Below are 27,000 nucleotides of genomic sequence, written 5' to 3' on the forward strand. Positions count from 1 at the left end.
GTGACTGGAGACCATCAAGCAGGACAGGCAGATGATAACAGCATCCAGTGCTGTTGATCACTTAGCTCAATGAACTGCTCAAAGACAAGCCACTGATCGCGCCTGCTGCTTTTTGCAGCGCAGAGATACTTGATCAGTGTCTACAACAATCTGCATCCCCCTTTTCCATTTTTTTTTATCCTTATGAGATTGTTTTTTTCGTAGACTTCTGCTCCAGAGCTCAAGGTCTCGCCTCCGCCATGGTGCTAGGAAAGGTGAAGAGCTTCATGGTGAGCTACGACTGCTTCAATGACAGCAACGTGCCGGTGTTCTCCAGCGGAGACTGCGTCTCGGGGAGGGTGGTCGTCGAGGTCACCGGGGAAATCCGCGTCAAGTCTCTCAAAATCCACGCCAAGGGCTTCGCAAAAGTTCGCTGGACCGAGTCGAGAAACGCTGGATCCAACACCGCCTACACCCAGAACTACACGGAGGAAGTGGAGTACCTGAATCACAAAGACATCTTAATTGGGCATGAGAGAGGTAAGTTTCTGTTCGTGGTTTAAGCGAAGTTTGGTGGAAGCAGTGATGCTTCCCGGGGGTCATGGCTATAAAATGAACTAAATAACCGAATAATTGTGTGGCCTCTACCGCCTACAGACAGACATACTGGAGTCTTTTACTTTTTGCCAATCTCTCCTTCCTTCCTTGCTTGTTTGTAGTCAAGGTGTCAGAATGAATGACAGCATCTCTTATAGCGCGTATCTTTGTTTTTAACGCACTTCTTGCGTGAAATGTAAATAAGCGAAATGTTCCGCCACAGTAGAGCACATTGGACACTTACAATGGCAAATGTTAAGTTTCTGTTAAGACATTTTGTCGGGAAACAACCTCGAAGTTTCCCCCTATTGTTCAAAGCGGTTCAATCCTGTTCAGAAAACTGGATTGAGAGTGGGCGGAGCCACGGCGCATCCCCTCCTTTGCTCGCCTGTGATTGGTGGAGAGCCTCTTACGTGTAGTCAATGACATCATGGTTTTGCAGAGTGACACACCACTCAGCAACTTTTTTCAATGAGGAAAACACCTGCAGAATATCACTGCGGAAGCTTGTGCAATTAAGTCTTTTGGCTTTTTGTGTGTAAGACACTTATGTTCCCCACATTCAATGAAACTGTGGAAATTGTTTTCATCTGATGTAAATGTCCTCAGTACTCCGGAGTGGCTTTAGACAAGGAAATGAATGGAATTAAGCTAAATAATAATTAAATGCGTTGTGACGGCGTTCCGTGTACAATAAAGTGGTTAATTGTTAGAAATGTGCAATAGTTGGGGGTTGTAGTCTGCAGCGCCGCGCCGCGCCGCGCAGTGAATGCGCCCTGCGCGGCCGCTGAGAAGCTGCTCGCACCGGTTTAGGCCGGTCTCCTCCTGCTGGAGGCTGCCGTGTGAGTGACAGATCCGCACTTGTTTACCACTCTGCTGCTGCTGCTGGGGGGAGGGTGTGCTGAGCTGGCAGATACAGCTTAGCAAAGCTATCCTCTCACTAAAAACTGCATTAAGTTTTCGTTTTTACAAGCGTACAGAATCCCTTTTCTCCTTTTTATGGAGTAAAAATCCGAAACTTTCTGGTTCTGTTATGTTCTGTTGCTTTGCCTACAAGCAAGTATGGAAAACAATATTTTAGCTTCAGTACTTTTGGCTATTTCCTAAAAGGTAGAATTTAAATTTCTATAGATGGTTTTTACTTTGATTGGCACTCAAATCACATCCTTTATATAACTGATTATCAAACCCTCTTAAATTTTAATCACCCATCGATTACATATTTAAAATTTTTTCAGAAATATACACTTAAAGTAATAATGCAGGATAATATAAGTGTTTCTACAGAATGATTTCCCAAAATATCTACATTTTTAAAAAGCTTACCGTAACTATTTTCTTTTTATCTTTAAAGATTTGTAGTCTTTCTGTGTCATGACATCACCAAATTCTGCACAGGTGGCCTTAGTGGTCTTTGGCAAGCAGCGTTTGAAAGATTTCGGCATTGTTTTGGAAGCATTCAAGTTGGATTTAAGTTTCTATTGAAAGAATCAATCTTATACTTTTCTAGGTCATACTTTAATTCTGGCACTCCCAAATTGAAAGTTACCAAAGATGAATCAAACGACAACAAAAATAGCTAAAACTTGGATGTTTAATATTCAAACATTTTGAATGTATAAAAATTACAAAGCAATCTAGAAAACCGAGCTGGCAAAAGTATGGCTCTTTCAGATTAAAAAATATTTAGAAGCCATGCAAATTATCTGGGGTATTTTGTTTTTTATTCGTACAAAGCACTACCATACATAATCAACCCTCTTTCTAATCATTCAACTTCTTTAATCTCCCATTTTTTTAACATTTCTCTGCTGTTTGTCTCTCAATACAATATTTTTTTTTCAGACAGATTTAATTGTAAAACACGTTTATTCTCTTTTTGTCTCCCCCACCCTGTGTTTTTTTTTTTTTGTTTTGTTTTGTTTTCTTTCCTGATATGATTTTTCAGATGCCTTCGTAGAGCATTTTGTCCAGGTATGGTATACATGTGTTTGGAATATTGTCCTCCTTGTTTTTCAGACGATGACAACTCAGAGGAAGGACTCACTACCATCCATGCAGGAAGGCATGAGTACGCATTCAACCTCGAGCTTCCACAGACGTAAGTGGTCTGGTACAACGTGGAACCAACAGACCGTGGGTTCACTTTTCACCGTACCTGGATGAACGTTTGATTTTTGGCGTTTGTCTCAACCTTTTCTCTCCTCTCTGCGTCTCTCCTGCAGACCTCTGGCTACCTCTTTCGAAGGAAAGCATGGCAGCGTGCGCTACTGGGTAAAGGCAGAGCTGCACAGGCCATGGCTGCTGCCATTGAAGACCAAGAAGGAATTTACAGTCTTTGAGCACATTGACATCAACACTCCATTATTGCTGGTAAGCTCTTCTGAAATGACCCATAGTATTTTGTCTTTGACAAGCAGAAGGGATTTTTAAATGATTTTCTGCTCTTTCTTGTTCAGTCACCACAGGCTGGCACTGCAGACAAGACACTTTGCTGTTGGTTCTGCACCTCAGGTCCTATTTCCCTAAGTGCCAAAATTGAAAGGAAGGGATACACCCCAGGTGAGAATAAGATGGTAGCAAAACCACAGTTTTGTTTTTGTTCTCACATCATGCATACGTACAAATCCGTTGGCTGCTTTTGTGACTGGAAAGACAACAGTTAACTTTTTTTTTTTTTTTTTTTTAATCACACAGGAGAGTCGATTCAAATCTTCGCAGAGATCGAGAATTGCTCGTCCCGGATGGTGGTGCCAAAGGCGGCCATCTACCAGACCCAGACCTTCTATGCCAAAGGGAAGATGAAGGAGGTCAAGCAACTGGTCGCCAACCTGCGGGGAGAGTCTCTGTCGTCTGGCAAAACGGAGACCTGGAACGGCAAGATGCTGAAGATTCCTCCTGTTTCGCCCTCCATCTTGGACTGCAGCATCATCCGAGTGGAGTACTCTCTCATGGTGAGTGCCGGCCCGCGGTGTGTGGAGCGCTCTCTCGCGCTTTCCAGGCATTCGGTTCAATTGTCCAGAAATGACAGTCATGCAAACACAAGGGTTTTTGCTTGCATAATGTTATTATCATCACCACCTATTTTCAGAACTGCTATCAGTATAGAATCAATAATTCCTAGTAGACACTATTTGTCCTGGCTCGGCTTAGACAGCCAGAGCTTGGACTGTACCCTCCACATGGCACTAAGAGCATTAGCCCAGAAACCTGGGAGCAACACCTGCCCTCTGGGTGCCTAATCTCATTACCCTTCGATCAGTCATCATTCCAGCCTAAGCAACCGATTGCTAGACACTGACACACATATCTAAAATGTAATGTCAAGCTAATTACCTAGTCTTCACTCCATTGCAAAACACAGAACTAATTAGTTTGCTTTACCTCTGATTGATCTTTAAACTGCTGTTGTGTACAGGTCTACGTGGACATACCGGGGGCAATAAACCTGTCCCTGAACTTACCCCTGGTCATCGGAACCATTCCTCTCCATCCATTTGGCTCCCGCACGTCCAGCGTCAGCAGCCAGTGCAGCATGACCTGGCTGAGCATGGGTCTACCAGAGAGGCCTGAAGGTAGATTCACTTGATGTTGTGATTGAAATGTACGTATCTGCTTTAGATAAATCAGGAATTCATTTTAAAACTTTACTCACAGCTCCTCCAAGCTATGCAGAAATTGTGACAGAAGAGCAGAGGCAGGGCCGCCTGGACGCCCAAGCGGTCCGAGAGGAACTAGAGGGTCCTCTTTTGGCCTATATTCACGAGTTCCGCTTCCAGCCCCCTCCTCTGTACTCTGAGGTGAGCAGCAAAAAATAAATACATCATTTGATTGATTGTATTTCAGAAATGATCCATTCTCTTAAATAATCGCCTGTTTTTCCGCTTTGTGTTTCTCCACACCAGATTGATCCTAACCCAGATCACTCCGGCTGTGCAGAGGAGCGCAGGCTCGATGCCTGTCCATCACGCTGAGTGTTTCTTGAAACTTACCCCGAGTGAGTCAGGGTACCTAAAGAAACCGCCTTGAAAGGCTGAACTTTGAACATTTTCTCAGATGACAACGTTGACACAATGCTGTTGAGATCTGGAAAAAGCCGTGAGATCTGACCTACAAAAGACTTGCCCAACGTCGAGCTGGACGGGGCGACGCGTTCCGCCTTTTCCTCAGAAAAAGAAAAAGACTTCTCCGCTGTGGGGTTTCACTATCTTCCTGAGGAATATTCAGCCTGTGTGGAGGCTAGCAGTGGAGCCCTGGTGAGGAAGTTGGAAGAGAAGGAATCACCAAGGCTCAGCCTGCCAAGCTCCTCTTCAGCCTCAACTCTTCTGTATTTGTGGCACATTGAGGATATGGCTCCTTACACAAAGGGGGAAACTAACCATGTCCAGACTTCAGCAGAATCACTTTAAAAACATGGGATGATTGAAGGAAAGTAACTGTTCTAACAATTGTAGTCTGTATGGGTTAAGGCTTGCAGCAGTGGTTCAAAACAGAGCAAAGACTAATTCCTTTTGCCTCGTGGGGGATTTTTGTTTTGCACATTTTTGTTCTTTACTTGAGTTGGGTGGCTCTGTTTAATTTTTTTTTTTTTTACATAAATCACTAATAGTTTGCTTTCAGTTTTGGAAAAGACCAGACCGGAAAAAGCAGACTGCAGGCTTAACAGTTGAGACTATCATCTGCAAAATGTTTGACTTTTGAAAACAAAAAAAAAGACTGAAAAGAACGAAATGCACTGAATTTATTTTGAGCAGTTAACGATTTTTCCGTTTTTCAGTACATGGCGACTAATAAGTTACCTACGGTTTTTTATGTTTTTCTTTGCTATAAGTGTAGGTGGAAGCTGTTAAGTAAGGCGTTGCCTCCGTAGTTTGAACTCCCGTCTAGCTTCCTTCCTTTTGTGTTGCGTAGTTTCTGTTATTCTCTCTCTGTATCTTGAACTGCTAATAGCTTTTTCTGGGTGTTTGGTTCCAAGGTTGCTCTGGCTTCGGACTAGTGGGGTTGCAGTCCTGCTTTTGCCACTCAAAACGTAGCCGAAAAGATAAGTGTGTATTTTAGAGAGACTCAATCCTAACTGCCTGCAGCCCCTCCAGTCCTTGTGCCAGAGTATATCTGACTGGCATTACTGCCCTAAAAGCACTGTCTCAGGTGTGTGTGTGTGTGTTTTTTTTGTTTGTTTTTTTTTTCACTTGCCAAGTGGTTTTAAAAAGTGGATTTTTTTTATTGCACTGTTAAAACTTTTTTTTTTTAACTACCAAAATGAGAGAACAGTCTTGCAGACAAGCAAGACAACTTTTGAGATGAATCACATTCCCTTTAGGTCCTGCTGCACTTACTTACTGCATCCCAACCAACAGACGTTTTGCCAGACCAGTGAAACCACAATGCTAATGATAATATACAAGTACAGAAAAAGGGGAACATGAAGTAAGAGGACTGTCTGCCTCTGTGCTGAAGAAGCAAACTCAGCACAAATGTAAAGCTGGAGACTGTGCTAAACCTCTATACAGGCTGGTCAGAACAAGTAGTAGTAGGAAAAATGAGTAATACATTGGTTTTCTAACTCATTTAATATAATAGACCACTTGTAATAGAGGTTTGACATGGTCATATAAGTCAAAAAGCAGCACTTTTTTATAACAAAAAAAAGTACAAATAAGCATCCAGTGGTGAAGGTCTGGTTGAAAACATAGGTACTAACAATGTAATAAAGGGGCTTTCAGTAAGGCAGTGCAGCTTAGGATATTAAAGCATTATTCACTATGTTAGAAACCTAAGTTTACATTTTTTTTCTGTCTTTGAAACCTAGCTAACACTAGCTCGCTTGTGCACGCTTTTATCGAAATCCTTCTGGCAACTAAAGAAAACGGCTTCTGACAGTGACAGACAAACTGCAGAATGTTAATAAAGTGATCTTATCTCAGTGGCCTTGTTGCAGAAAAAGACCGTAACACGGTTCCTCGTTTCACTCGCCGTCTGCTCTAACCAATGTTCTCGTTTGTGTTTGTCCACGCCTGTATGTTCTTTGACCTTTCGGTGTTTATTCAAAAAGATGAAAAAGGGAAGAGAAAAAAAAAGGTCCTTTTTTTTTAAAAAGTAAGTTTGATAAAGAATGAAACTTTGTCTATGATGATAAATGGTGAATATTATCTCTTTTTTTCCATTTTTGTGGGCATTCTTATTTTTTTTTTATTTTTTTATTTTTTACAACCATTTTAGTTTTTCTCCTGACTACCCTGATTTACCCCTCATCCCAGTTTGTGGGTGGCAGCTGTTGATCAGTGCCCCCCACCTCCCACACTCCACCCTCCCTGAGAAACACTTAGCAGACATAGGGTTGTAGACTAAACAATTCTTCAGTTGTAAACTTGTCTAAATGCAGTTTGCAGTCATTTTGTTGTTGTTTTTATCTTAGGGAAACTGCAGTATAGAATAAGCTTTCAGGTTTGGTCAGTACCATAGTCCATTTTGGTTGGGCTTCAGAAGTAGTCCAGTGTCAAAACTAAGCTAAACTCCTGACCTAGTAATAAAGGCAGGAACTGAAATGTTCAGAGATTTAAAAAAAAGAAGAAGAAAACTTAGGTGAAGGGGTCTGAAACATTTTAGAAACGAAGTGCAATATTACTCACTGAATTTTCTTTATTCTCCATTTGTTTCTGTTTGTATCTTATTGTTTTGTCTGTTAATCATGATGATGTGTAGTTATTCTATGAATATACTATGTTCTGAATGATTTAACCTTTGTCTTGTTTTTCCTTTTGATTTAAATAAAACACTTTAAATTAAAACAAGCAGAGGCGGGTTTTTGTTTACATAATTACATAAATATCCTGCACAAGTTTTCTTGTATCCTATAAAACCATGCACTCAAGAATATTTCTGTTTAATGTGGTAAGTTTTTGTTGGATTCATAACATATTTTTCACCCTGCCCTTTTATAGAAACACAGAGTTCCCATGAAACAGTGATTAACCATTTCTCAATGATTGATGCAGATGGGAATATTTTTAAGTGGGTAGAGTTTTAGTACCTCAGGCCTCAAATCGCTTCAGAAATATGTGCCACACTGCCCCTAGTGGTGGTTTGAAAACAACACCTTTCACTGCTGAGTTGCATGAAAATACACTAAACCTAACACTACATTTTGTTATGGAATGGCATAATATAATGATGTACTTAATTGTGTCAATCAAATGATCAAATTTGGATTCATGCTTTAGGTTAAGAGGGAAAATATTTATGCATGAGATGTTCAAGAAGAGTTGCAACAAGTTGTAGAAAGGAAAGTCAAAGAAGACTATTTATTTTTAGGAATAATTTACCTTAATCCTACCAAACAGGTGGTAGAGTCAACTTTGACTTTCTCCTGCAACATTAAGGCTGACATTAACGTTGACCATAACGTTTCAGACCGTTATTTGTTTTTGCTGCATCATTTGAAACAGAACATAGCTAATTTATAAATTATTTGTAAAATATATAGCTGTGTAAAAGCAATCCACTCCCATCTACTTAAAAAAATGCAGTTAGCTTATTTGTGGAGAATAACACATGTTTAAGAAAGAACATGCTGTTGCTGCTTCAGGAGGTGCTCTGCTCAAGTGGATCCAAACAAAACTTTTTGGTCTACATAGTTTGGTCAATGTTTCATTTATTAACGTTCAAAAGATTGATTTAAAGGAACTCCGTGTTCTAGTGTTTTACAGTTTTCTGGAAGTTTGTTCCAGATTTGTGGTGCATAGAAGCTGAATGCTGCTTCTCCACATTTATGATGTCTAAAAACTCTTTTTTGTCAAATTAGTCTATGTAAACTTTACTCCACATGGAGCAAGATGTTTCTTAATCTTTAATATAAACTTTTCGTGTGAAGAACGTTAATTCAAATCTAATCAAATCAAAGCTTGAGGGAGGTTCTGTGATGACTCAGCATCACTGACCAAGCATTCAGTTTGCCTTTGTCCCCCCACGGCCTCCACCCTCAATCCCCTGGCCCCTTTTGACTTTTGTGGGCCCTTTGTGAACATTTGACCCCTGTACATTGAAAAAGAACCGGAGGAGGGTTCTTTTTCAATGTACAGGAGGGTTCGTTTTCAGAGTTTTGATTAGTAAATGCTGACACTAAATAAACCTCAGCTGTTTCCTCTCACCAGCTAATCCCACTTACACGAAGCCTTTGGTGATCCAGAACGTCCCAGCGGCTTGGCGTGACCAGGGACCATGAGTGTAGCTGAGGGAGGATTGGATGGAGGCCCCCTGAATGCCGGCCTACCGGTGCCACATCATCACTGTGACATAATAGAAATATACACACATGCAGCTCTGTACTGAAGCATGAACTCTCACAGCGATGTTAGCTCACGTGTTCCAGGGAACAGAGGAACAAGTTGTACAGCTACAGGCTCCAAAATGTTTGCAGCAGATTTAAATCATCACACAGTGCCTGGATGAATGTGTGCAAAAACAACATTTTATGCAGTCTTACAAAGACTGAAATAAACTTAAACAACTCGAACATAAAACTTACAGTGAGGTTAGTGCTGAAAGGCAATAGCAGCTTTTTAATGCAAAATGTTTCTGTTTAAAATAGAACTGATGGAGCCAGTGAGAAGTATGTGAAACATAATTTTGCTCTGAAGTGATAATGATTTCCAATAAATTAGATTTTTTTTTAATAACACCCTTTAAGCATGTATTTAACACACTTTTCATTAAGCTGATATTTTTGTATTAAACCTGATGAGTTTAATACAAAAATACTGTACAACTGTAAACAGGAAACTCATCACAGTTAATAAAAATAAAGGTAAATTCGTCAGTGTGTGTGAAATTAGACTGTGCATGTCTGTTTAGTTGACAGTTCTTCAACCTTGCTCTGAGCAAGTGGCGTGCTCAGACATAATATCTGATGTTTGTCAGCCAAAAGAGAAACCAACTCACCACGATGCCAAACAGGATTCCTGTCTGTTTACTTTATTAGAGCGAGAATTTACAGTAAATCAGGACAAAACCTGAACTTATGTCCTGCCTTCCTAAGCACTTGTCCATACGCTGTCAAATGGAAATAGCTGAGCGTCAGTTAAATGCGTGTCAACAACAGGTGTTGCACAGTATGCATCACTCATCGGTTTAAGACCTCTTGACTCTTAAGTCTGTCCTTCTATGAAAGATAGCCAAGTCTCGACTGTCTGACCCGAGCGTTCAGATTTATTATATATACAAAGCATTGAAAATGCCCTTTGTTTTAACTCTGTAGTGAAGAGATCTAAATACACTGCCCGGATATTTTAAAGCAAAAAATGAATTAAATAGAGGAAATATTTTGATAATGTTAATTGAAAGTAGATTTAAACATCTCTATTGTAGCTACCGGCGTTGTTGTGTTCCTTCATGTTTAGTCTAGGACAGGAACATGATAGCCAGAGTGACAGTGTGCTGTGTTCCCATGCCAGGACCCCTGTCTCTGTCACGCCACACCCCCAGCATGGTGAGCATTCCCTTCCTCCAAACATCCTTTGCTTGCACTCTGCAGTCCAATCCACCCATAGCCTGCATGTTTGCAACACAAACACAGCTTCAGACGTTTCAGACCTCACAGTTATTAGAGTCCAGAGAAGTCCTGCACAGTTTGCACCTCTGTGGGCATCATTAAAATAGAAGTAGTGGAAAGTGAACGCCTAGTAGGTCAGGACATTAAAGCAACTGTCAGGTGTCTTTTTATTATGCAAGGAAATATATGTGCGATCATCCTCAAACATGTTCTTGCAAATCCACATGGAGCTTCGGGGGAGTTGCTAGTCGACGCTGGAACATACGTGAAATGCGAGTGATCCTTGCTGTCAACTTGATTTCTGGCATTTAAGCTGCAAGCCTGCAGCACCAGAGAAAATGTGCAAGCCCTATTTATCAAGCTAGAGCTTGATAATAGCATCTGTCAGACCTTGTATGCTTTGAGAATCTTTTCAGAGCTGAGAATGGAAGCAACCCAGGCTTCCTTTTGAAGACGTCGGGCTTATTTTTTCCAAATGTCATTGACATTTGCATGTATATGTGAATCAATCATGTATTCAAAAAGTCTATGATGGAATGGCTTCAACTCAGTAATATTTAGACATTAGAGGAGAGATAAGTTAGATTTGTGGCTTGATAACTGATGTTCAGACACATGCTATTCAATCTTGAGCAAATTTTGCACCAAAGAAGATGCAAAGGAAATCAGTCTGGTGATGCACAAAACTGGTTTCAGGCACTGCAAGCTCCAAAATATTGATAGATGTAATTTCACCACGAGCTGGTTAAACACTGTAGACTTGGTGAGGGGAGACAGTAGACAAATGCAAAAAGACAACAACAAAAACACTTTTCAGATTTGTGAATCTAAAGAAAATTGAAAATTATAAGTACTTTTTTTGTCTGCTTCACAGTCATACTTTGTGACTTTGTATATCATAAATCCCAGTAAGGTACATGGGAAACTGTGGGAGTGACGTAGACAAACCGGACAAGGTATTAATGCTATGAAAACTCAGTAGAGGCTCTGTACCTCCAGTGTTCAAGGGTTTGGTCCTTAGTGGGGTTCGTATTGGACTCAAGTGTTCTCTAAAATGCCAACATATGAACCACATGCTCCAGTTGATATCTTGTTAAGTGCTAAATTAATCATGTGTCTGCCTTCACTGCTTTATATAGTATCTGTAGATTCCTTCATTGGTGCAATCAGGCAAACAGAAAATCATCCGGGAGAAAAGAAGCCAAGCAGTGAATGAAATTATCTCATCATCTGGTGGATTTATGTCTCTTGTGGTTCAAATGATCCAACATTCCCCTTGAGGTGGAATATTAAGTCCTATTGATTCAATTTGTGGCAAGCCAACCAAAATACGGAGGGTCAAACTCGAAGTGTTTTTATGTAACCGTCTTCCCAGAGTCCTTGGTCTGGGCTCTGTTTCAGGGAGCAACAGGGCGAAGCCGAGGAGTGCTGTTTCATCGCTTGTCTTATTTTACCCTGCTGGTCCCCAGTGGAAGTTGTGACAGCTTCCTTTTTTTAGCCATGGCTGACTCATAGCATAGCTCCAAATACCCCCGCCCCTCCTCTCTCATGTTTTTTTTTTATTTCCCTGCTCAGCTTTATTCCTCGCTCTTTGTAGCCTCTCAGATTCTCCTGAGTCACAGGGAGAAGCCAACCATCACCCTCCCCAGCTTGGGAGTCTCGCTAGTGAAAAACAACAGGTGCAGATGGAGGGCCGGTGCAGAGGGCGGGCTGTCTGCTGGGAAGCGTGTCCAAACCTCTCTGTCATCTCGCACTGTTATTTCACCCCTCGGCCTCCAAGCATCCAATCTGTCACCTCTTTCCAATCTCTCTAAACTCTCTAACCCCTGTCTGCCTATCAGATCACCCCTCCACCACTTCTCTACTTCTCTAGCTCTTATCTTTTCCCACACTCCTCCCAACAAACTGCATTTTTTTCCAGGCGTATTACTAATTGTCCTCTACAATCTGTGCAGCACAAACTTATCACACTGATGTTGTGTTGATCCCTATTTTAGATAGACATAAATAAATTTTTCTTACGGTGGCGACTGTGGTAGGAGATGCCGGTTTGAATCCCTACTGTGTCTGTCTCAGTCATTGTATTCTTGGGCAAGACACTTCACCCACTTTTACCTGCTAGTGGTGGTCAGAGGTTCCAGTGGCACCAGTGCATTGCAGCCCTGCTTCTGTCAGATTGCCCCAGGGCAGCTGGGGCTACAATGTAGCAGCTTTGGGGCACTCTGGACATGATAAACTGCTATACAAGTACAAGTATATATAAGTCAGCAATTCTTCCCGATGGGACAAAAGTAGAAACTTTTGGAAGGCATGTGTTTTGCTCCATATGGTGTAAACCCAACAGAGCATTTCAGAAGAACATCAAGGTTGGAGTCAAACATGGTGGTGGCAGTGTAATGGTCTGAGGCTGTTTTGCTGCTTCAGCATTCGGAAGACTTTCCATAGTAAGTCAACAAACCTGGAATTAAGGATATTAGGGTTGTATAGCAGCAGGACAATGATCCAAAGCACATCAACAAGACCACCTCTCACTGCATTAAAAGACAAAATCAAGGGTGTGGAGTGACCTTAGCAAAGCCAAGATTTATGAAGAAAATGGTTGACCTGGATATTGAAGTTTGTAACTGTGATGTGACAAAGCATCGTGTGTGTGATGTAAAGTCTCGTTGAGCATTAGACCATGCGTCACGTGACGTCATGATGTGGGATCATGAGGAACATTTGAAGTCATGATGGACGCCATGCTAAACAAGAAATGTTCCCTCATCCTGATATGGAAAACATTCAAAGCATGAAAACCAGACCCTGTTGAGAGTGTCAGTGGACTTCCAGAGAACTGCAGGGATCAAGAGGCTATGTTTGGCTTCATCATGCCGTTCCAGAGACTTCTGCTATTAATGGGGCGCAAGACAACAAAACATAAGACTTCAGTTTCTCATCCTGTTAAATATGTTCCCAGATGTCCTCTAACAGCAGCTCATGTTCCAGAAGTTTCCAACTGTCTGGTCTGGACCTGATCGGACATGGCTAGTATTTCCCCATAGATCTGTCTTTGTCCATTGGGTTACACTGACAGATAAACTACTTAGTCACCCTAAGTAGTTTGATGAAATTTGATGAAAGCAAAACATATTAATTATATAAAAAAGACAGCTCCTGAAATCTTAATGGGATTTAATTTGGCTTTATAATAACAAGGAACACAATGGTATTACACAAGAGATAAATGGGATAATATAATGAGCTAATCTTATTAAGCTGTGAAGACAAAGGGCTTACTCATTCCAAGGACTATCTGACATTTATAACATTGCTTTCTTTAATCAGACTCCTTATAAAATATCCTGTGTTACTTTTACTTTCTCCTCTCTCTCTCAGGCTTATACAACTTCTGACTCTCCCGCCCATTTCTGACCCACTTATCAGGACTGCTCTTCCAGGGTCCTGTTATCCTGAGGTCAGGGATTCTGTTTCATTCAACATAAATATATCAACCAATAAGAAAACAGTGGGAGCAATCCCAACAAATATTGTATTTTGTTTTGTCCTCTGAATCCACAACAAGTCTTTCTTTAGTACATTCATTTTTTTTTGCATTAGTTTTTTCTTTGTTGCTGTTGTCATAATGACCTAGTTCCTTTGTTTAAGAAATACATGCATGAACAAAGACCAAATCATTTTAGGACAAGGGCAGCCCTGCTCTGGTTTGCACCAGTTCTGTGACTCATTTTAATCTCCTAAAGCGACTTCCAAAAAAATAAAAAATAAAAAAGGTCTCATTTTTTCTGAGTCAGTTTTTGGCACCTCATCTCTTTTCCCTCCAAACGAGATCTCCAGCACCGAGTGCTGTGCTGAGCAGGCGGAGAGGAATGTGTGACACATAAATGAAATTGCGCCCTGACCAACACACACTGCAAGTTCAGACTCTCCTTTTTTTCATAGCAAGCTACGAGTCATCCAGGCTGCTTAGTAATCACATTAATCAAGTAGTTTTTTTATTTTATTCTTGATCATTTTATTTTTTGCATTTCTTTTCGCAAATCAAACACAAATCACAACCAAAATAAAAACCAAACAAAATGGAATTAATACAGAAGTAGAAATCAAGGAAGGCTTGAATCCCTGTCAATGGCAAAAGCAAAAGGTATAGACAGTAAAAGTTTAGATGGAGGGTCATCTTTTTATATCTACACTGCTTGCACTATACAGCATTATAAAATTAAAACAGCTGTATCTTTTCTTTATATTTCTACAAAAAATGTTTTCACACTCTAAAATTCTCCACAACTTTCTGGTGTGGACCTTAATCTTCCTTATCCAGTTTGTTCACTAATGCTCTCCAACAAACCTCTGAGTCCTCCATAGAATAACTTTACTGTTACTGAGATAAAATTACACACGTCACTTACTGTAGGTGCCAACTGGTTTAACTTGATTTCATTTAGAGGTGTTGGAGTAAAGGAGGATAAACGCAAATGCATGCCACACTTTTCAGATGTTTACTTGCACAAAAAGATTTTTAAAAACCATGCAAGATGCATGTTCCTTTCACAACCATCTTTGTGCTGGTCTGCGACTGCCACACAAAATCCCAGCAGAAGACGTTGTAGTTCATGTATGCAACCTGACAAAATGTGAAAAAGCTTTTCACGTTGTAGCTGCTGACTAAAAATAAAGTTTGACTTTTAAGGAATGAGTCCACTCGCCCCATTAAACAAGCCCTGAAAACATTAAGTGAACCATAAGTTCCACAAATAATCTACTAAATTAAAACTTCGATGAAATTAGTAAAAAAAACCCTGTGACTGGGAATGAAAAAGTAGGGAACTTGCAAAAACAATATGTATGAAGTCAAAACATTATTACATTAAGCGTGAATGAAGATTCTATTCTAAATGTGTTATTTTGCATAAACACACGATCATAAAGCGTCAGATATCCGTCTTTCAGGAGGTTTTCCTTCATCGTCCTCCAAAGCTGTAAGTACGAAGCAACAGGTGGAGTCTGCAAACATCATAACCTGCGAAGCATGCAGCATATAAAAAGCTCACGTTAACTTTTCCTGGGAAACATTTTCATGGTACTAATCGAGTGTGAATTGTTAAAGTGTGAAGGGCGTTTTTCAAAGCAGTAAACGTTTTAGAGGATAATTCAAGAACAATCTTGGTGTAAGTAACAAAATCTAAACTGAACAAATGCCTTTGTTTGACTTGGTCAGCCGTCTAGACTCGCTTCCAACTCTGACTGCCTTGTTTCTGACATTTCACGAACTCCCAACAATAAGTGACATTGTTCATAGCCCGGACTGACCCACAGCCATTGAAATGCTGGATCAAACCAGCTGGATCTGGCTGAACACACGCAGAGGAACTCGTGTGACGTGGTGAATTTCTCCCTCTGATGTATCACTTCCTTTGATTTGTAAAAGCCACAAAGCTTTTTACTGAGGTCACCACTCATTCTTCTCTGAAGTGACCGTCCTCTGCTTCCCTTCTTCTTTGCCTCACTGATGTTGGGCATAGTATTCACACCGCTTTAACTTCTCTAAATTTTGTCGCATTGCAAACACACGCTTCAGTGGATTCTTAGGGAGGATTTGCACGTTAGACCAAACACAAAGCATCTGTGAAGTGGAAGCAAAACTCTGTGAGAGTTTGAAAAGTTGTCATAAATAAAGAAATTCACCTCCTCTGAGTCAATTCTTCTTTGCCAAGCAGCTCATGCTCAGTCAGACTGGACGAGGAGGCGGCATGGGAACACAAATTTCCGAGCCTTGCCAAAGATTCTCAACTGTATTTAGTTCCGGTTTGATCAACTTTGTGGCTGTGTGTTTTTGATCACTCTCCTGCTGGAAGGTCGACTTTCTCCCCATTTTCAACCAAACCAGGAAATACATCTTCACACCCTCTCTCATCAGCCCCTTTGCTTGTGCAAAAGAAAACCCTCTCCACAGCATGGTGCTGCCATCACCATGCTTTACAGTGGGGAGGTTGTGTCACACATAATTTGAAAGTGGGTTCTCCCCAACAAATCTCCCAAGACTTCACAGAGCAAAATGTATACAGGTTATGTTGCAAACACAGAGGCAGTCCATGAAGGAAAGTCTGGATTTGATGTTTGTTCATATCACATACAATTATTTAAAAATATGCAAAAATTTCTTGTATCATTAAAATTTTGGGAAAAAGTCAAAGGAAATAATTTTGTACACTGTGAGGCTACCATGAGAGCGAGAAATAATTTTTGGACTTGGACAAACAATTTATTTATGCTCACAATGCAATGCATCATGGTACTCTCATGACACACACACTTGTAACTTCAGACGTTTTTCATTTTTAAACTTTCTTCTATGCCATCTTTTTAAAACGACACTTGCTGAGCTCCTCAGAGATCGTGACGAGACGGCTTATCTCTCTCCCACATGTATCGGGTTGTCACAGCAGAAGCATCTTGTGGGTGATAAACAAAAACTGGTTTCAGCCTGATGGACTAAGTGACGCAGAGAGAGAGAAGACAAAGACAGAAACAGAGTGGGATAAGAAAGTTATATAAAGGCTGGATCGTGGCCCAGAGCGAGGTCTACTCTTCCAGAGATACTCAGTAACTAGTTCCTTATTTAAACAACTCATTACAACCAGTATTTCCTCAAAGATAAATCACGAAACAGACAAAGCACGAATCATTCAAACAAAACAAATGAGTACATTTGATGTTACACCACACACAAACGTATGTACAGCCCTACATGGCTGCACATGAAAGGACTCCCTGATAATGATGCATAGACACAGAGGAGACTGACTAGCTGCCCTGCCAAACAGACAGCATAGTGATAACATGACAAATGTCATTGGCAGGCATGAACCACTCCGTCCACTCCTGCTGGCGAGGCACAATCCTGCATTCACACTCTCTGGTTAGCCTCCAAAATGGACTGCATTACTTCTCACCTTTCTGAATCACACACTATTATAAAATATGGACCTCAAAACCGCAACAATAGAGCAAATGAAATCCTTACATTTTTATTTACTTTTGTTTATTATTATACTTCTGTGCAGTTGAAGCCGGAGCGGTCAGAGTGACAGCCTGCTTCGTGTACGTCAACGGGCCAAGGCAGATCATTCCATCGCAACACACAGATATCCTCTTATGTTCTGCCTGACTACTGGAAACGCTGCATGGATATTGTGAAATATCTCGTCATCTGATCTGGATTTGGTTTTCCTGACCTGAGTTTCTCACTGCCTTCACCAAGGTAACAAATAAATGATGTAATTTCTGAATAACTTAATCAAAGTTAGCTCGGCTTACTGTTTGCCAAACATAATTTGTTAAGCCTTAATAAGTACGTTAATGAATAGAATCAGTCAAATTCTTTTGTGTGTGATGTAAGACAGGTATATAACTTTGATAACATGTTGTCGCTGGTGGAAAAAAAACTGATCTTTTATTATCTGTTTAGCTTTTTCTTTATTTCAGAAGCATACATTAGGCCATCCAAATTAGCTTCTAAGTTACTGTAAAAACCAACGTCCTTTCACGGTCATCTAAAAATAAACACTTCTTTAAAGGTTTGATGCTGTGTGACACTCCTGACACATCCTCCTTAAGTAGTTGTTGATGTCAGGAACACCTGTGTGCTGGCCTTGAGTGCCGTGTAAGTGATGGTAAATGACAAAACGACTTGGAAGAAAAGCACTCTGATCTCACTACAGAAAAGGTCATCTTCTCCCATGTTAATCAGGGGAAATATAACGTCCACACACACACGCACACACACCAACACACACATAGTGATAGAAGTACATATTTACATCATGCCCCCTCTGAACTTCTTGTCTGTTTTTGCTTCCAGATGGGCTGTGTGGTGTTGGGTACATTGCCTAAACATATGCAAACTCATCCCGTCGCTCCGATCTAATGTCAGCCTGTTTACTTCAACTCTCTTGGAGCCACTCTGTTCTCTCCCTGCACATTATTAAAGTTCGGCATATATGAACGATGCTTCTGCTCCTTCTGGGTCAAAGCTGTTTTTACTCTGAGGTGTTTTTTTCCAGGAAGGCTGTCAGGAGCGTGGGGAATGTCTTGAGAGAAAAAGTGCCATGTGTGCAATACGCTGGTTTACAAAGTTTTACGAGGAGAGAGTAACTTCTGTCGTCAAGAAATCTATAAGCAGCTTCTACAATTATAGGTAAGGCACATATTCTGTGAAAAAAAAAAATCAAGCTCCTCTGCCTCTTCCCTGTGGCTCTACTGCCATCTGCAGAAATACCCCTGGTTCCTATACCCACAGTGGAGCCTGCCCTGGATGTGCAAGCAAGTTTGCATGACAGATTAACACTGTTCCTGCTAGTTTATTTTATTTTATTTTTTACAGTTTTCCGCCATTAGCGCATTGAGCAGCGCATACATGACCATGATTGACAGAGTTCAGACCTTCCTCCTGAATCTGATTGGCTGTTTCTGACTGAGTGCATTTCTGCAGATGGAAGCACAGGAATAGGACCACAGGGAGACACAAGAGAAGCTTTGGTAACACTTTATTTGAAGGGGTGTGTAAACGTCTGACACCTGTCACAATCATGGAGCATTTATGAATGTTTGACTGTTGTCATGAAGTGTCATTTGGTAAATAATGACATTTTTAAAGCATAGTTGCATTAAAAGTGGCATTAAAAGAGCAATAAAGGTGAAAACTTTACATTATTCTGTACATAATGACACTTTTAAAGCAAGGTTGCATTAAAAGTTGCATTAAGTGTTATTATTTACCAAATGACACTTCATTACGGCAGTCATAAACGTTTACGAAGACCGCTTCATGTTCATGACAGGCGTTACGTCGTGTTTATGACAGTGTCATGTCAGTTTTATGCACACCACTTTAACTCATGTTACCAAAGCTGCTTTTTTGCACAGATTATCTGTCTCATACCATGCTGCCACGACATAGTGACAATTTTAACAAACGTGTAAAAGCATATTTTTATAAAAGTTGCCCACTGCCGATTAAGATTTTGGTAAATTTCGACATTATACTTCTTTAAAATTCAGTGCATTTTATTGGGGTTGTATTTGCCACAGATGTTTGGCAGAGAACACTAATGAACAAACAACTTCATAAATATCAGGGAGCTCATCAGATGATTTATGTCCCTGTCACAAATCAAAGAGATAAAGATGTGGAGAGATTTGTTGTTATGGGTGACAAAGCAATATTACTAGCAAGCGATACAACACAACTGCAAACTTATCAACACCTGGCTGTGTAGTTACTGTACACTTTGACATGACACACATGTGGAAGAAGGTGGTATATATATGAGAAAAAGATTTCATAACCACCCAGAAGCACGTTGGTGCCAGCATCACACGATGAGATGGGAGATGGATTTGCAAAACATTTAGAAATCACCTCATCTCTTTTCTTCTACTTTACATTGTGCACACTACCGAGTGTTTGACTATCAAATAAAATCCCAGTACAGTACAGTGAAGTTTGTGACTGCAAGAAAAAATAAAAACAGACTTCAGGTAAATAGTTTTGCGAAACAACAAGGGGAAAAAACAAGCCTGATCCCTTTGTATTCATAGAAACACATTTTGGACTCTAAGTAATATCCATTGCATTTATCTTTTGTTGTAACAGAAAAAATATGTCCAAGAAAGAAGATATAACAGAAGCATTATCAGGTTACTGAAGTTCACACCTGTTTCAATGAATCTTACAATGACTATTGTCATGAAAACTGGCACAACTCGATAAAAGTCATACAAATAAACACAATGCAGCTATTTTTGCTCATGTGCAAAACCTAATCTCCTGAGTCTTTTTCACTTTCTTTTTTTTTGTGGGAGGATCATATTTGACACACCTCCCCTTGAGCATGTGGTAATAAAATGAGAGGCAGAAGAGCTGTGTCATAATCCCAGGGTTCATAGCAACAGATTGTGTTGCAGATTTACAGTAGATTTAACTGGTTGTTTGCTCTCTTGTCTCTGTCACTCTCACTCAGGTTAAAAATGGATTCAAACACAATCACACAGACAGACAGTTGGTATCTCTTGGGATAATTTTTAATAAGTTGAATCATCAAGTGTATTGCTGCCATTTTTGTTTGGGTTGATGATTTCAGAAATTGCACTAAAGATCTCGACTTTTTCTGCAGCAACCGCGATTCACTTTGAAGCATCACTACTAGATTTCTAGCAAAGACAACATGAGAGTTGTGCAGAACATGCAAGTACATGTGCTTTTACACACATGAAAACACAAAATGTTACTGATCTGCAGAGCTCATAAACTGCTTTCATCATGGGTCAATTCAAGCTTCAGAAGATAAGCCTTGTCTGCAGTGCAACACTTGATCTTTCTCCGACGCAAAATCCATAAGTAACAACTTACTGCTAATGTATGCCATAAGATATGCTTTAGAGACTTTTTCTCTAAGTGCAGTTCTGCAAACATTGCAACGTTGTTTACATTGCCTGCATTATATCTAATTAATGAAAAACAAATCATGGCAATGAATATATGATGGAAATATATACAGTCATTTAGATATGAGGCTTAAATAAGACATAACACTTATCAGCTTGCAAAGTCACCATGTTTCTTAATTAGAAGTGTTTCTTGGAAATGCTAAATGACCATAAAGAGTTCGGCCTGCGCTGACATTGGAACAGTTGCTGCTTGGGAAAATAAACCAGCAGGCTGCTGCTGTTTATACGGTGAACGCTACTTTCTTCAACGATGCACTCACTCCTTTTCCTTAGTGCTGCATGTTACACAGGTAGAGAATCATGTCTCTACCTGTGAGAAATGATTTAATCGTCCCTAAAACCAGACAGAAAAGACCTGTTCATAAATTAATGCTGTGCTCAGATTTTTCTTCTTTTCTTTTTTTAACAATTGTATGAGAAATTTTCTCCAACCTTTCAGGGTTGGAGAAAAAGACTAAACTTTTTCCTGTTCTCTCTAGGTTGTAAAACTGCCTCAAATGAGGATTAAAAAAAGAGTTTAATGTGTGTTGAGCAGGATCAATTTATTTTATTGATCTTGGACCACTAAAAAATGGCTCTGATTCCTGTGAAGGTAATCTTAGTGCACCATGAGTAGAAGTAAACACTTCTCACTGGTGTCCCTGTCATAAATCTTCCTACCTGCTTCAGTGTAATCTGATCATGACCTTGGACATCTTCCACAGGCCTGGAGTTGCTGTAATTACTAAGGTGCTTTTTCAGTAGAGCTATGTGGTTGTTTTCTATTGTTTCCTTCAGAAAAAAAAACAAAAAACCACAAAACATGTTGGTGGCAGGATTAACCTGGGGGAAAACGTAATGTATTCTCGAAGTCAGAAAGTATTTAAAAAATGATTTGGACATGCAAAGCTGGTAGAGAAACGCTGCCAAAAGTGCTGAGCCTGTAAGTGCGATGAAAAATGTTTCTGCAAAACATTGACTCAGGCAGGCTTAACACAAATGTCTCTGATTTTTACTTGTAAAACATTTTGAAACCCCTCCATCGCTTTCTACCAACACATACTTTTTCACTGATTCGTGTTTTTCTTTCACATAAATTCTAAGAAAAAAAACTCTTAAGTTGGTAGATATGACCTGGAGGTAAAAAAAATAAATAAATAAAAAATAAACTAGCTCAACGGGTGTAAATGCTTGCAAGGTGATGTAACAGATGTTTTTTGAGGTCAGAGGTTAAAATGTGCACAGGTATATTCCACAGAGGCGGAAGACTACTGGAAGAACTCAAGTGGCGTATTTGATTTGATTTTCACAGCTACTGACTTCTTATTGAGTAATTTAAGGATAATTTACTCAATTATTTGAGTAAAACAGTCAGCTTTCTCCTTCACGGTCTTAAATCAGCTCGAAATCCTGATTTCAAAAGATTCAAACGCTTACGCTTTACACTCCAAAGACACTTGCGGGAGAGTCTGTGAAATTCCACTGCAGAGCTCGTCATTTTTCAAAGTCATGAGTGAGTGACGCCAACTGCAAGCTGCTTACGTAATCCTCCGGGAGCCCCCGTCGCAGGACGAAAACCTCTGAGTTGTAAAAATGAGATCAGCATGTCTTCATGTAAAATATGTGCTGCAATATTTATTGACAGTGTTACACAATCTCCATTCTCAGCAGCAGAACTTGTTTTACTTGAGAGGTACAACAACTAATCTAACTCTAAGGGAAAAAAACCAAGTCAACAAAATATACATAAAAAAAAAGAAACAAACTTTTACAAAATAAATTTAGCACATTTATGTATATACTGTATGTGAACAGAGGTGCAGTAAAAACAATGTACAGTATCAAACACGTATATGAAAATGATCGATTACTTAAAAAAACAAAACATTTTAGTGCAAAGCTTTTACAATATAAAAATACTGTTTTGTAACGTCTCTGCATGAAGTGGGAGGGTTAGAGGTGGGTGTCGGCGATGGGGATTCTCCTCAGCTCGACGATCTGGGAGTTGGCAACGCTGCCTCCGTCGTGGCTTCCAGGTATGGACTCGTTATCGCTAATGTTAAGGCCAGTCCCTGAAATAGAGGTGATAAAGTGTAACAAGCAAACCGTGATTAGTTGTGCTTTAGCTGCAGGAATTTTCACACGTGCCCAATCTGTATTATGTTGCGCACAGATTATTTTTGCACGAGTCGGAAAAACATGTCTGTGTCATCAGTTTAGCGAGTACCTTTAGTGCCGTTGTGGTGTTAAGTAACGTGACCCTTATCACTGAGTACACTGTACCTTTACTGTACCTGAGGAGCCATAGCAACAAGATGAGAACAGAGCAGACAGATGGACCCTGATTGAGAACAGGAAGGCTCTTTTTATGTCAAATGTAAGTCATGTAGTGGGCCTGCTGGTGAAACATTGACGAACTGAGTGATCAATAAACAGGGCTGGTTTTGACACATGGTTTTGTAAAACCTGTTGAAACAGATTCTGTCATTTTAGCTGGATTACACCTGGGTAAATAAAGGCTGAATAAATGGTACTTGTATCTAACTTGCAAGGAAATTTTTTGTAATAGAATAAAATAAAATAGAATCAATTAAGTATTAGGAAAAAGATACCAGTTTTATTTACCGTCAACAAATTAGTTCTAATACTGATTTCTTTGCTCTGCAGCACAACATAAACTTTCTGTGATGGACCTGTACCAGCGACTGCTCAAGATAAGAACCAGCAGGATAGACAGGTATATATGATGGATGATAATCATAATAGAAAAATCAAACTACGTCTTGATAGATTTTTGTATCGATTATTATGCATATCTGGTTCATGAGGAGTGGAGATACTTCGTGTTGTATCTGCTGTAAAAATCTATTCGATCCTGAACCAGGTTATTCTAGCCTGAAATGGAGATTTTTTAAAAAAACCTACAGTTTAAGACCCACTTAAACTTTATTCTCTTGCCGTGAAAATGACTTAAAACTGCAACATACAAACTAGACAACATGCCAATATATCTGGACTGGTTAAATATACGTATATCGACTGTTTGAAGAATGCAATATATGTGAAGTCCTTTCATGGACAGAGAGAAGGACTCGTCTATTTATGAAAAAAACGCTTCAATCAACAGCATACGTGTGAGCTTCTGTACGTTTGCACGTTAATGGTTGACTACCAAATGAAGTGTCTGAAGACCCTTATTACAGCTCTGCTTGCTGACCCCTGTCAGGTGTTGCCTCGTATATAACTCCGATTAGCAAATTATCTGTCCTGCTGACTGAGCTGCTGAGATGAACTGTAGCTGTACGTTCAGTTTGATTGCACAGAGAGGTGGGGTCGGCTGGTTCAGCGACACTGTTAAAGCTGCAGCGTACGACTGATTCAAACAGTAACTTAATTTCTACGTAAATCAGCCGATGGCGCGGCTTTGAACCATTGAAACCTTGCCTTGTCTACACTGAAAAAAAATGATTTATAGTGCTGATGTTTTAAAGTTGATCAATTCTTCTGTAGCACCTGGAAGGTTCAACAAAATGACAGCTTAGGGCAGCATGGACGCCTCGAGAAAAGAAGCAGCCCAGAGATAACTGAGTGAAAAACATGCACACATTTCTGTTTCTTTCAGCACATAATAAACAGGAGGGCAGGAGAGTCAGAGCGTGTTTTTCTACTCGCTGTGTAAGACTATCCTCTGACCCTTCTTCACTTATTAACACCCATAGCTCTCTAAAACCCAACACCTGCCTTTTAGATTAGAAGGACTTCTAATTTGACTACCTCCATGGTTACAGGTGTCGTTTTCCTGATGTAGGATAGCATGCTGCAAACAAAATAAAACCTTGTAAGTGTAGTTCAAAATTATAAAAGAGTGGTCTGTGTCTAAAGCAGGTCAACAGTGGGAAAACACAAACTGATGATGACTGTATAGTTTGTTTTATTTAAGATCTGATTCTACTCTACAGAATTGAAAACAGTAACTTCAACATAAGCAGATGAACAGATTAATGTTTAGTGAGCAGTCAGATTCTTTCTCACTGTATGTATCATCTTTGTACATCAATCAAACCCAGTCATCAGACAAGCAAATGGGCAAACACCTTAAAGCTTTTAGACTTCTGAAGCCTTAACACTCTTCGGTGTGTGTGCTTAAACTGAGGGAAGAAGAGTAAAGACAGCTATGCTCTGTATGTATAAGATACTTAAAGTGAAGTTTGGGTGTATTTTTTATATACCCACATAAAGCCTTGACAAAGTAATCACTGAATTATTACTTTGTCATTCAGTAAACATTCAGTACCAGAGTAACTGTTGATTCAGTTACTGATTCATTCAGTAACTGTTGAATCAGTTACTGATTCATTCAGTAACTGAATCATCAGTTACTGAATGAATCAGTAACTTTGTCAGTCAGTGACAAGGTAATCACTGACTCATTACTTTGTCATTATTCAGTGATTACTTTGCCAATAATTTTAAGGTGAAATTTATTCAAAATAATATTTCAAAGAAATGTCATTAGGGCAGTTTAATAGACACAGTATTTTGATGTTCAAACAATGTGACAAATTTTTAAAATAACTATAATTTCAATATTACTTAAAACAATTGTGGTAATGATGCTGTAATCAAGCATTATCTGATGTCCAGAATGGGCCTACCATCCTGTCGTAGAAAACTACAATAAATAAAGTTTTCCAAGAGCAACTAATTCAAGATACTCTGTGGTGGTAGCCTGTGGGGTTTTCTGTGTGATGGAGCACTGTGTCGGAAAGCAAAAGTGATACAATTGCTCAAAATCTGATCTTGACTCTTGTAGATCAGTTCTCAAAAAGCAATAAAGAAAAGCATATCGACAATCCACGATGAATTATTACTTTGTCATTCAGTAAACATACAGTAACTCGGGTACTGTAACATTGGGCGTTAAGCCATGCATATTAAAACAAAGGAATCACCATCAGTTGGTTTTCAGCCCAGACATTAATATCAACCAGGCAAGAGTGAAGTGCGGAAGAGAGAAAGAACCTTTCAGGTGAAACAGGCAGAAACTCTCTGCAACGAGTGACCTTCAAATCCTCAAGCTATTTATCATTTCAGGTTTGTGAAAAACGCTGAAAGCATCACAATGATTAAAGGTGTGCATGTGTTATAGCTTGATGAGCCCTTAGCTCATTAAGCTACTGTTTCCATGGTATCAGAGAAGTATAAACTCAGCCGATAAAGATCAGAGCTCCTTCTAATAGATTAATCGATGAAACAGACACTGTGTGAATGACCAGATGGTCATATTAAGATGTTCATGTTTTGGAACCATAATGTTTTATTATGCTGCTCTCAGTAAGGCTAAGCTCATGTGGTTTAGATGATTTTATTTACAAAGAGCATTGGGTTTCTTATTGAACACACTTAGTTAAATGTTTTAATGAAAAAACCAAATTGTGTTTAAGAGAGGAAATTCTTCAGTGCTTGAGTAACTGTTTCCTGAAGCACATCCAAGTGTTATATAATTCAACATAACATTTTGATCCAGTTCTTTTATGGTTAGCTGTGCTTAATGAGACATTTTTGCTAAACTAATGAGCATAACACAGATCAACCTTGATTTATAGCAGTTTAATCACAGTTAAACTGCTATAAAAAATAATCTGGACGGGTCTGACGGCATTTATGGCAACCAAGTCTAAATCAAAGAACCTCGACTGCAAAACCAACAGACAGCCAAAGGTTGATGGACTTTAATAAAATATATTCCCGCTGAGCACAAAAAGTGTTGGTTTCGACATGGGAGGGTAAAAACTGCAAAGAGTAGACCAGAGCAATTTCAGCAGAACATTTGACGGTACGCAATTATCCTCACCAGTTTTTAAGGCAAAGATGAGGTCATCAAAGTCCTGCGACTCCTCGTCTGTGGTGACCAGGTTGGTGTTGATGAAGCTTCCCTCTGTGGTGTACGTCTCCATCACAGGGCTCGGCTTAAACACACTGGTGGGCTGAATGCTGGTCCGCAGTGATGATGGCTCCCAGTCTGCTGAAATCTGCAACGTATCAACATCATTTTATGAAGGCTGTTCTCACCTGACACAAGGAACTCTTAGAAATCCCATAACATTTTATGGGATTATCATAAATGTCTGGAGGCCTCCACCAGAAAACTGAAAGTGAATTGTAAATAGAGTATTTCAGCAGCTGCGACAGACTGGCGACCTGTCCAGGGTGACCCCTACTCTCGCCCAGAACGTTAGCTGGAGATAGACACCAGCAGCCCTCCTGACCCCACTAGGGACAAGGGTGTTAGAAAATGGGTGGTATTTCAGCAAGAAATGCTCCTTTAGATATGTATGTGGCTAATCTAACACACAATAAGCCCTGTTTAACCAGAGTTAAATCCTATA

The 27,000-nt window shown here is 39.9% G+C and overlaps 2 protein-coding genes across 4 annotated transcripts in view; one reads left to right on the forward strand and one right to left on the reverse strand.

The window, feature by feature from the left end:
• Positions 1 to 2: 2 nt before the first annotated feature.
• arrdc3 (arrestin domain containing 3) lies at positions 3 to 7,364 on the forward strand. Its single transcript, XM_005803497.3, has 8 exons — positions 3 to 519; positions 2,596 to 2,677; positions 2,802 to 2,949; positions 3,036 to 3,138; positions 3,274 to 3,530; positions 3,995 to 4,151; positions 4,234 to 4,376; positions 4,482 to 7,364. Exons 1-8 carry the CDS (start codon positions 240 to 242, stop codon positions 4,548 to 4,550), a joined length of 1,239 nt encoding a protein of 412 aa, XP_005803554.1. The 5' UTR covers positions 3 to 239; the 3' UTR covers positions 4,551 to 7,364.
• Positions 7,365 to 22,400: 15,036 nt separating this feature from the next.
• adgrv1 (adhesion G protein-coupled receptor V1) overlaps positions 22,401 to 27,000 on the reverse strand; it is a 118,600-nt gene continuing 114,000 nt past the window's right edge. For all 3 annotated transcript variants that reach the window (XM_023343662.1, XM_023343663.1, XM_023343661.1), the window contains 2 exons: positions 26,466 to 26,643; positions 22,401 to 22,683 (listed from right to left, as the gene is read on the reverse strand). In XM_023343662.1, coding sequence (XP_023199430.1) covers positions 22,565 to 22,683; positions 26,466 to 26,643 — 297 coding nt within the window. In that variant the 3' untranslated portion in view covers positions 22,401 to 22,564. The remainder of the gene's footprint in view (positions 22,684 to 26,465; positions 26,644 to 27,000) is intronic.

Source organism: Xiphophorus maculatus, chromosome 12 (assembly GCF_002775205.1).
Source record: "Xiphophorus maculatus strain JP 163 A chromosome 12, X_maculatus-5.0-male, whole genome shotgun sequence".
Taxonomy (NCBI): domain Eukaryota; kingdom Metazoa; phylum Chordata; class Actinopteri; order Cyprinodontiformes; family Poeciliidae; genus Xiphophorus; species Xiphophorus maculatus.